At 35.4% G+C, this 12137-nt stretch overlaps 1 protein-coding gene across 16 annotated transcripts in view; it reads left to right on the top strand.

The window, feature by feature from the left end:
• Window positions 1–12137, top strand: part of celf4 (CUGBP, Elav-like family member 4) — a 79432-nt gene that overhangs the window by 16035 nt on the left and 51260 nt on the right. For all 16 annotated transcript variants that reach the window (XM_043221082.1, XM_043221071.1, XM_043221076.1 and 13 more), the window contains exon 2: window positions 7622–7704. In XM_043221082.1, coding sequence (XP_043077017.1) covers window positions 7622–7704 — 83 coding nt within the window. The remainder of the gene's footprint in view (window positions 1–7621; window positions 7705–12137) is intronic.

Raw genomic sequence — 12137 nt, 5'->3', positions numbered from 1 at the left:
TCTCATTTTTATCTTGTTTCCTTTTTCTTTAATATTCTTTTCCTTTCTTTTCCTTTCCCCCTCTTATTCCCTCTTTACCTTTTTTGTTTTTAATTTTTCTATACTTGTTCCTTTTACTTTCATTTAGTTTTTTTAATTTAGTTTACTTCACTATACCTGTACCTAAGTTTTTTGAAAGCTGTATTTTTCATAAAAACTGAGTATAGTAGTGATATTCTGGAATCTTATTACAATTTATAATAACTGTTTCCTTATTGAATGTATTTCCATTGATGTGATGGAAAACTGAATTTTCTGCATCATTACTCTAGTCTTCAGTGTCACATGATCCTTCTGTTAAAAACAGCTCTTTTTTCTTTTTGTAAACCATGCTATTTTTTAGGATTCTTTTAATCAATGCAAATGTAGCATTTATTTAAAATAGAATTTATTGGTAACAAATGAAAATCTTTTTCTGTCGCTTTTGCATCCTTGCTGAATAAATTTTTTTTTTTTCATTCAAGAAAAAAAAGTCCTACTGACCCAGAACTTTTCTTCCTAGTATGAGGGAGTTCAGCTCTTACACATTTCAAGGTTCTTTTTCATCAGGGTTAGTAGTCGGTAGGAAAGTAGCATAGGGAATCCAGGTTTAGTATTAAACCCTATTAGAAATGCATCCACCGACCTTCTGAAATATATTCCCTCACACTACCACTTCATTCCACTGGAATAATATCACTCAAGCAGAGGACTCATTAGTCCCAGAAACAGCTCCTGAATATTTAAGGCCTATTTTATTGAATCAAAAAAAAAAGAGCTTGACGTGGTTTCGGCACAGTAATTGAAGATCTCTCGCTCTCCCGTTTTCTCTGTCTCTCTCTCTCTCTCTTTCTCTCTCTCTCGCTCTCTCAGATTACTCTCAGAGCTCATATTGCTGTCTTCAAAGTGCATTTTTATTTAATCAGGGGTTTACTGCTTCCAATTAAATATTTTAAGAAGACATGTTGTTTGGATGTGGGGGCAGGGCAAGGCGGAGCGGCGCAAAGGTGTCCTGGAGTCTTTCAGGAGACCTTGAATTCTCAGACCTTTGGAGGACAGTTTATTCAAATTACCCAAGGTCTACTGGGATACTCGTGTTAAAGGAAGGAGGGGGAACTTTGGGAATTCGGTACCTTTGCTCAATCTCTACCACCGTGAAAGCGATATGCTCTATTGCAGACACACTTGACAGGCAGGCACTAAAATGACATGAGCAAACATGACAGTGCTCGGACACACTTTTTGGAACAATAAATGTTTGATCAACACATATTGATTTGAACACATACAAACCGCAGCTGAAAAAGTCTCGGCTTACGTGTGTGTGTGTGTGTGTGTGTGTGTGTGTGTGCTGCTTTTTGCGGTGTATGGGGGCACAAATTTGTTTAATGACATGGGTATGTCAGCAATATTACAATGTGAAGGTGGTTTATGAGGACGCCGCCGATGTCCCCATAATTCAAAAGGATTAAAAAACATACTAAGTGGGGGTTTTTTGAAAATCTAAAAATGCATAAAGTTTCCTGTAAGGTCTGGGGCTGGTGTAGGGCAATAGCGCGTACAGTTTCTACAGTATAAAAACCATTATGCCTATGGAAAGTCCTCATAAACCACAAATACCAACGTGTGTGTGCTACTTTGTTTGGTTGGTTGTTTTTGGTGCATGAGTGATTATTGCCAAAATTGTCTTGGGTTATTGCCTTCACTGAAACTTTTAAAGATGGATGTTTTTTGTTTTGTTTTGTTTTTTTTTTTTGCCCAGATGATCAATTGGATTATTTGCAGTGGCAGGTATAAGTAATGACAGTAATAAGCAAAAACAAGTGAAGAAGCAGCTATAATTTATTATTCATATCATGAATCCCAATTGTTATAAATGAAGCCTGCACAATTCCATTGCACTCTCCTTTACTCTCAAACTATTGTAGAAATAAAAACCTGAAGGCTTTGTTCTAGTAAGGTACCGATCCAACATGATTTTAACCACTAGCTTCCACATTTAAAAGGCTGCGGAAATAAACTATTCATTTTCTGTATGCAAATGTGGTTACAAAACGTCTAATTCTAAAGTATTAATTAAAGGGATTTGTTTACCAGTGTTTTAAAACATTATTGATGTTTTTCAGCCATTTTTTGAATTCCCGTCTATTCAGAGGAATAGAAAAAGCTACATGTGGCAATGTGTTACTTGTCTTTGAAAGCATTGAACATATTTTTAGTTTAATCTCAGATGAAAAGATATGCAAGGTGAACACTATATTGAAATTCCTAATTAATTCAGCCCAGCCACTTAATATACAGCCTCTGTTTAGATTTGTTATTGATTTTTATACTTTAGAATAAAGAAAAAATAATACTTTAGATATATTATAAGACATATTTTGATGTGCTTATTTGCCGCTCAAGAAACATTATTGATACCAGTGTTGAAAGCAGTTCATACAAACATTTAAAATACAAATTTTGCATATAAAGTACTGCCACTTTCGATGATTTTACTGCTAATTTTTAATAAAAAAAATTATTTGTTGTTGAATATTGAGTATTAAGTTAAGTATTAGTTTAATAGTTAATTACCGTGTTGCATGTATTTACATCGTGAATTTCATTTAGCCCTTCTTTCTTCACCCTTAAAGAACACTGCTTGTGTTGGTTCTCATTCCCTGAGACAAAAAAAAAAAGATATACTAAATGTCACGGCAGAGTTTATGGCAGTTCTGATTTGACGCGTCATTACCACAACTTCAGACTAAAATCTAACGTACAGTGAGCTCATTCAAACTCTAACACCGTTCTATTGTAACCTTGCAAGATCTAGTATTTCTTTCATTAAATCTAGGTTTTGTACCATTTGCTCATCACAAAGTACGCATGACAGTGTGTCTCAGGGTCAGCGATCACCATGGTGACTGGAATGTGATGTTGAGAGACAGTTTGTACCATTTGGCTGTCTCTCCAGTAATAGATGATTGGGCCTTGCAGGAAAGGCGGTTTCATAAACGAACCCTAAATATGCACATTTTTTTCAACCAGTGTATAACGGAAGACTTGTGAAGAAAGAACATTATGTTTGGCATTTGTAACACCGGGAATGGTAGAAACACCCTCTTTTTTTTAAAATCACTAAGATGAAAATACTTTTCAAAGCATTGAGGGCATTGACAGTAAAGTGAAGACACTTCGGCTACCAGAAGATGTGTATCATGAGTATTTTAGATTAATTTAATTCTTTTGCTATCATTCTTCCTGCTTATTTATTTTGAGTCTCAGTGTGTATCTCCTGCTTTGTGTGTGTGTGTGTGTGTGTGTGTGTGTGTGTGTGTGTGTTGCTTAAGGGTGTCTGCAGAAGGAGAGATAAGACGCTAGTGTAGGACACTAGTGGATAGTGTTCACAGAATCCTGGTGATCTTATCTTCTCTCTACTTCCCTTTCTCCTGCTTTCCTTCATCCTTTCTTCTCCCTTGTGCTGCAATTTTTCACAGCATGCATGTTTTACATCCATAGAGTTAGATTGAGAGCAAGTGGATTGTCCCCTCAGACATGATTCTCTCGATTTATCAAATGCGGTATAAAATGTGAATATTTTGGTGCAAATCCCTGACTCGGTATGAAACCTGCTCCTCGATTTTCTACGCTAGTGTTTAAAAGTTGATTTTTGTTGAAAAAATGAATACATGTGGCAGTTTTACGTTGTCATCAAAGACTTACTTCCAGTAAAAGCTGTTCTTTTGAACTTTATCAAAGAATCCTAGAAAAATATAAGAAAAATATTAAGCAGCACAATATTAATACGTTTCTTAAAAAGATAATCGGCATATTAGAATGATTTCTGAAGGTGACACTAAAGACTGAACTTTTTTTTTTACTGTATGTAATGTAATTAAATTAATGCGGCATTGGTGAGCATAAGGACTATATAAAATGTAGCTTAACTTGCACCAAAGATAAATGCAGCGTATCCTTGGGTTTGCAGGGTTTTTTTTGTTTGTTTATTTTTTGCAAATGTATTCAGTGTTTGTTTTTGTAAGATACAATTTGGGTTCGTTTAGGTACGTTCAGTTGCCATTTGAAGCCTGATTTAAAATCTGAATCTAAGAACTGCTTTTAGTTTCTCGAAGTAATATTTGTTTGTTTGTACAGTTTTCTCAAAGTGGTTGGAGACATACCCTGATGTTTAAATGAAACCCACAACTCTGACAAACCTCGGAGACTCAAATCGTTCCTGTTATTTTCACAAACCTACAGCTTTTGGTAAACCCCCTCCATTACCATCCGACCGTTGTATTTCATCTTTTTGCTCCCTTTGTACTGTACGCTCTCTGTCGTCTTTAAAGTGCTGTCGTGACCAGACAGAAAGAAACAATATTGCTTTTAGAGGACAAACAAATAGAGGCTTCCCATTATGATTTCCGTTCATCCCGTATATTTGTGTGCGTTCGCCTGTGTGTGTGTGTGCGCGCCGGTGCTTGTCAAGTGGGACAGGGAAGCATGCACAAGTGTCCCATGAGAGCTCTAGCCTGTTCTATAACATGACAGGCCCTCAGAGGAGCGCGCCAAGCTGTCACACTGAGCTCTCCCCAACGCTAATGAGTCAGAGTTAATTAAAAAACCCAGGCAGGACTGCGGGAGACGCACACATCGATGCACACACACACATACGCAAGCGTACATGCGCTCACCCAACCTGGCCAGGGTTAAACACACATAGTGGACAGTGGGGAAGAATATTGCTGATTCATGCTCTAGCCTCAGGGGGCCTGTGCGTGCGTGTGTGTGCGTGTGTGTGTGTGTGTGTTGATGTCACAGTGTGTGTCCCTTGTGTGTATTTAGCGTCCCTGCGGCGCTGGGGCTTTTATGGAGAGGCAGGGATGAAGCTACGCCGCTGCCGCTCTTAGTCTTTTTCTTTAGTTTCCTTGCTCCTGAGGTCATGCGTTTCTTTTAGTATGTACCAAAATAGTTACTAAAGTAGTCACTACAGTCAAAGGAAAAAATGTGGAAGCTGTGGTTAAAGGAATAGTTCACACAGAAATTAAAGCGTACTCACCCTAATGTCATCCAAAATGTAAATGAGTTGTTCGTTTTTTGTTATCAGAACAGATTAGGAGAAATTTTGCAATACATTACATGCTCTTTAACGGATCTTGTACTGTGAATGGGCGCCAGTCCAAACTGCTGATAAAAACATCCTAATAATACACAAGTAATCCATATTTGTGGAAAAAAAACAACAAAAACAAATCCATCAAGGCCTTTTTCAAAACTTCACTTCTGGCCAAAGTACGTAATCCTCAGTGAAAAATTCCTTTTGTCCTCAAAATTAACATCTATCTGATTAGACCTGTTTGATTAGATTTGAGGAATTTTGGATTGTTTTCATATGTAAACAGTGCTTTATTGGTGCATATTTTTCTTCTGATTTATAAAACAGAACTTTTTCATTGAAGAAAGCAACTTTTAGTCGAAAGCAACAATTTGAAGTTAAAAATGTCTTGATGATTTTGTTTCTAACAAACATGCGGCTTTTTGCTTCACAAAAAGTTGATAAAGTGATGTTTTTGTCTGCTATTTGGTCTGCACCCATTCACTGCATGCAGATGGTTAGCAAGTTATGTAATGATAATTATTATTAATAATTTCTCTAAATCTTTTCAGATGAAGAAAAAAAGTACTTTTTGTTAATTATTACTTTAACATTTTCTGTAAGGGTTGGATTTCTTTTATCACCCAAATGTTTTTTTTTTTGATTATTAAAAAAGAAAAGATTAGCATCTTGCTGCAACAAGGGTTTGTTTGAAAATAAATTAATGTTTTAATTTTCCATTTTAGTTGGCAATCAGCTATTTCATCTTATCATCGTTTGTGACACTATTAGCATGCAGGCAGAAATGTCAGCGCCAGATTATCATGTTTACTCAGCATATTAATATATTAGAATTTTTTTAATATTAATGCCGGATTAGCATAAACATTAGCATCCATTAACATGATTTTGCATATTCAAATTTGCTTACTTCATGTACAAATGCGACGCTAATCGTTTCAGCTTTTGTTCAGTGGTTATTCCACTCAGTTCCCATCCCAGAGGGATTTTTGATTAAGTTGACGCTGAAAAGATTCACGGTTGTTTATAGCAAACTACTTTAGCGGTTCCTTTTAGCCGGGTGAGATTAGCATCATGTGAGATGGAGGGCTTGTTGGTAGAGCTGTTCGTTAACACAAAGGCACATCGGTGCGCGTTAGGGCAGATGTTCTGTGGAGGGACAGGAAGATTGTCGTCTTGTCACACCGAACCTTAAGACAGCGGCGTGATCTGCAACAGGCCATGAAAGCTGAGAAAAAGATCCTATCACATCAGGCATGCTTGGATGAACTTTCTTGCTGTGTCAGTCTATCTTCGGAACTTTTGTTGTTGTGGCTTATTCCTTTATCACACGGCACATTTTGTTCATTTTCATCTGCCAGCATTTCTGTGGTTTTTTTTTTTTAATTTTGTGCATCCATAGACACTATATCAGTATTATTACCAATTTTTTATCATATGAGGAATATGAGGAACTGTCCCTTGTCCTTTAAGGTCAGTTGTCTATAAGCGTCACATCTGTTGAATACATTTCGTAGGCCTCAAAACGTATACATCTAATGTTCTGTAATGTACTGGACGTCGTAGTAGCACATTCGGCTCATTTAAATATGTCCCAAGATAATGTTATCTAGCTGACTAACATTTTGTTGAAATTTCACGATTGACTTCTTATTGTCCCAGAGGCACCATTCATCAGCAATCATGTGACTAATGTTTTACAACGCACTGTTTTCAAGCAAAATAATATTTGTGAATTTGATGTCATGGCATTTTCTAGCTGTTATTGTACATTTCTAAATGTTGTACATTTCTAAATGTTGGTAAATTATGTAAAAAAAAAAAAAAAAAAAAAATATATATATATATATATATATATATATATATATATATATATATATATATATATATATATATATATATATATATATTAAACAAATACATTATCTGTTTGTTGAATACATATCTATTTGCACATAATACCAAGCTGTTTTTTGTGCATAAAATTTTCTGTGGCTGATTGTACAAAAAATTCTGGAGAGTCTTAGTATGAATGCTATTTTTGACAAAAATAATGATCAGCATTTTTTATTGGCAAAAAATTCCTAAACAGAGCATCCTTATTGTCTGTCAAATTAATGAGCAAGCATACAGAAACATACTCAGTTAAATTTTGATACCAGCACGGCCTTGTAGCCAGAAAATTAAAAGAAGCAGCATATTTTTTTTTCCTCAAACACACACACACACACACACTTGTGTTTGCACTCACTCTCCGTCTTTCTCTGGGGAGCGTGAGTGTGTATGGCTGTGGGCATGTGCTCTCAGAACCTCTTCATCTCTCTTCTGTCTTTTATGTCTCTGTGTCTGCTACACAAATGTAATAACATTGTTTTTCTTTCTTGGTTTGGTGAAAACAATATGAAGGTAGAGAGCCCAGCTCTGCTCAAACGGACACCTGCTTGTATCTCAACCTCTCTGACCTGTCTTTAATTTATCTTTCTCTGTTATTTCCTCTCTCAGGCTGTGCCTTCCTCACATACTGTGCAAGAGAATCGGCGCTAAAAGCTCAGACCGCGCTTCACGAGCAGAAGACGCTACCTGGGGTAGGTCATCACGGTCAAACTGGCACATAAACACTTGCAAATAAAAAAACACATGCACACTGCTACAAATGGGTAGTTGACAGATAATACTATTGGGAAGTTGGCAATGTGACATCCTGATCTATCTATTTAAAATCATTTTAGCAATTTCGTGTTTGTGTGTATGTATATGTATATCACATATTAACATACTAAATTCTATACTATCATTAAAATTTTGTGTCAGCAATTTTTAAAATGTATAGTTTTTTTCCTGAAGACATTTGTCTATATATTATATTTCTACAATAATAATAATAATAATAATAATAATAATAATAATAATAATGTTTATCATTATTTATTAAATAATATAATTAACAATAATTAGCATCTATTTTCAATATTTTTAATAGTGAATAAAATGTTTTTGGAGCGGCAAAAAAAGTCATATTAAAATATTTTTGTAATGATGACTTGTGTAATGATGCTGAAAATTCTGATTTGCCATCATACAAATAAATGTATTATAATAGAAAATGTTTTACATAGCAGTAATATTTCACTATATTACTATTTTTGCAGGGGGTTTTTTTAGCTTTTTTTGATCAAGCAAACAAAAACTGAATCTTGCAAATATTTAGAATTTTTGAATGGTTGTGTGTGTGTGTGTGTGTGTGTGTATATTTGTATATAGACACATACAGTACGTAAAAAACAGTGCATGTATTATGTCTCGATTTCCCAAATTTAATGCATGTAATGCATTTAAAATTTTAAGCACATTGTATGTCGGTTTATTTACGTATTTCCTTTTTATTTTTTGCCAAAACGTTAGCCCTCTGAAAGCAGTAATTCTTTTTTTGTTGGCTCTGCTTTCAGTCTCGTTCGCTTGCTTCTCGTACTCTTCGTTCCTTTTCCTCTCCGTCTCTCTCGCTTTCTCTCTCTTTCTCTCTGGAAGAGCCTTGTACCCAAGGGCAAGAACTACACAGCACCACATTAGAGCTGTCCTATTTATAGTGTCTTTTAGTGTCTCTGAGCATGTGTGTGTGTGTGTGTGTGTGTGTGTGTGCGAGCGTGCCGTATGAATGTCTGCGGGCACGTGTGTGCATGTGTGTGTGTGTGTGTATGTAATACTCCGTCACTCCTCTTTGGGTTAGTACAAACTTGCTGTCCCACTCTAACATTGTTTGGTTGCAGTGTGTGTGTGCGCATGTGTTTTGAAGTTGCTCCGTTAGCTCTTGCTCAGCTCGGTTTGGTGTGTTCTGTTTTAATGACGCCTCCAGGGAGAATGACAGTTGCCGTGGCGAACGGAATGCCTTTGATGCGAGTGATTATGACATCATAGATGTTGAATACAGGGGGAGTCACTTTGCTGGAGTTCCTTTCTTTTAGTGCAGAGAATATTCGTTCGGTATAAAAAAAAAACGCTCACACAGCCATACACGTTTTGCTCTTCTTCTTTTTTTTTTTTTTTTCCCCACATGAACGTGTAAGTCATCATGTTAGATGTTGACTGTAATAAGAAAAACCCTTGATCGTCTTATTATGAGCACATCTATTCGCAAGAAATGCAAACGCAGCAGCTGCAAATGAATTCAATCGAAGGCTCTGCCTATCACAAATGTTTCATAAGAATACTAATTACCCAGAGGAACGTTTTATCGCTCGGGTTGCTCATTCAGAGCTCAGGAGACTTAATAGAGTTCTTGGTTGGGTTTCATTTTAGTCTTTGTCTCGGATGTTTTTCCTATAATTTCTGAAGAAAATAAAAAAAATATATGGATTAGAGCTGTAAAAAGAATATGGGTACTATATCTGAGATAATTAGTTTAGAAGAATTTATTTATTTATTTATTTATTTTTTATGTCTGAGCATTTGTTAAGGCCTATTTGTAAACCGGGGTCTTTTTTAATCCAATGAAATTTTGGTAACAAAAGTATTATTATAATTTTAATAGTAATTAGATTTTGTTATTACTTTTTTTTTTTTTTACTTTTTACATTTGTGATTTTGTTGTTTGTTTTTGTATTTTTTAAACATTTCGAAACATGTGTATATATTTATATTTCAGGTTTATTTTCATTTAATTTTTAGAAAATGAGAACAGTTGCCTTGGCTGCTAGTTTATTGTATTTTTTATTTCTATTTATTAATTAGCAAAAATGAAACAGTCTGTGATATCTGATTCGATACAGCGCATCCAGAAATCTCAGTTTGTTTCCCAAATGATCTCATTTTTATCTGAGAGGAAACATTTAATGTTGCATTTTTTTTCATGCGTACAGTACGAGCCATCATGGCCACTTCAAAGATAAACGCATTTTTATTGTGAATAGTAAAGTAAACAAAAAAAGAAGGAGACGGAGAAACAGAGAAAGCAGAATAAATAAATCTGAAGAAATGAAGAAAAGTCATCGGAACGTTTTATGTGTTTTATCTGCAGGAGAATCTTGAGCCATCCCACCATTTCTTTTCCCTTTCTTTCTCTTTGTCCCCCCTCTCAGCCTTTATGCAGTAATCTCTCTCATTTTTCCACTTCACTTGACAGCTTGATGGTTTTTAGGAAAGTGGTTTTTATGTTAGAAAGTTCTGTCAAGTGCAAGAAGCCTCCCAAGCTCCAGTCAGTAAGAGACAGAACGAGCCAGAGCGAGTGGGCTGCACTTGGACCTTCAAAATCACAGCTCAATAGCAGAGCCGCTCCAAATGAGTGGTGAAAAACACATTTGCGCCTGTTAACTTAAAGCCTGACTCTCTGTGATGCTTTCTTTTGTTTGGCTGACTAAAATCACATGAACATTTATATTGTGCTTATCGAGCATTTCTGCCATATTTGACATCACAATATTGCAGCTATAAAGTAATGCAGGACAGAATATAGTCTTTATAAGTATAATTTGGTTTAAGGTGTATTACCTACTGGTGTGATACCCTATATTTTTGCTGGGTTATTACATATAGGTATATAATCGTTTTTCACATTTTGCAGGCTATATTCTTATGTTTTTATATCTTGTATAATGGTAGTCAAGGTTCCTCTTAGTCGCCCCGTTCTGACCTTTACAATTAAACTAGAGGGTTTGGTACTGTACCTTTAAGACTTGCTTGTGAGTTAACCAAGTATGTAGGTTTAGTTTCAGTCATGAAGGTGCTGGTTAATAAAAATCTGTTAATAAATAAATGAGGTGATCATATATTAACGGGATCATGATTGTCAAATTGTAATTATGGTGATTTCAGAATAACCTTTTGCATATAGCATATAGTATGAAATGCATAAAAAGGTATTTCCTATATTTTAATATATTTAAAATGCAATTTATGGTCAAAACTGAATTATCAACAGCCATTACTCCCTCAGATATAATTCTAATGTGATAATTTAGTGTTTATGACACGTTTTTTATTATTTTAGAAGTTTAAATTGTCTCTTTTTCTGGATGCTTTTTTTAGATTTATTTCAGTGCAATTATTTTAAGTAACTGAATTTGTATTAGTTATTTATACCTTCTGTTTGCGTGTGTTTGAGTGTGTGTGTGTGTGTGTGTGTGTGTGACCCAAACATCTGAACAGTAAGAGTACTGCACTAATGTGTCAGAACCTTTAGCAAGGCATATCTGTATTAATTAATATAACATAAGAATGTTTAAAAAGCCTTGTGAGTTTGACTACTTTAAAAGGTTTAGCAGCTTTTGAAGTGGTGTTTTTATACATACAGAATGGGCTTTTTTTTTTTTTTTCATGGGAGACGATGGAAGTGACAAGCCAGGCCAGGCTCTCATGCACACTGCATTTATTAAAATCTCTTCTGGCCTCTCTCGTACTACAGTATGATGCCTCAGAAGCACTCTATTGATTCTGGCACTGGGCCTCATCAGCGGGAGGATGTGTGTACACACACACGGCCGCTCTCTCGCTCACGTTTAAATACACACGCACGCACAAGTACAAACGGAGCAGCTATTACTCACTGCAACGCACACAAATGCAGAATGTTCACAAATATGCATTCATGCAGATGAATATTCATGTAGAAATATTTCCCGGAGACTCAGGCTGTGATGCTCATTGTCGCGTTGCCATGCACAGATACAAACCATGGCTGTGTTCAAAATGAAATGCTGATATTTGATGCATCTGTATGCATGAAGTTATTTATTTATTTATTTATTTACTTTTGCATTATTATTATTATTACTACTACTATTACAGATGATATTACATCAATAATTGTGTGTGTGTGTGTGTGTGTGGGCTAGTTTTTGTGGTTTATGGGGATTTGTTTAATGATATAGGTATGTCAGAGGTATACAATTTGAAGGTGGTTTATGAGGACACTGACAATGCACCCATAATTCAAAAGGATTAAAAAACAAAATAAAAAACTAAACAGTTTGTAGAGTATAAAAACCATTACGCCTATGGACAGTGTGTGTGTGTGTGTGTGTGCATG

This window comes from Puntigrus tetrazona, chromosome 21, assembly GCF_018831695.1.
Source record: "Puntigrus tetrazona isolate hp1 chromosome 21, ASM1883169v1, whole genome shotgun sequence".
NCBI classification, from domain to species: Eukaryota; Metazoa; Chordata; class Actinopteri; order Cypriniformes; family Cyprinidae; genus Puntigrus; species Puntigrus tetrazona.
This window is presented reverse-complemented; position numbering and strand designations above follow the sequence as displayed.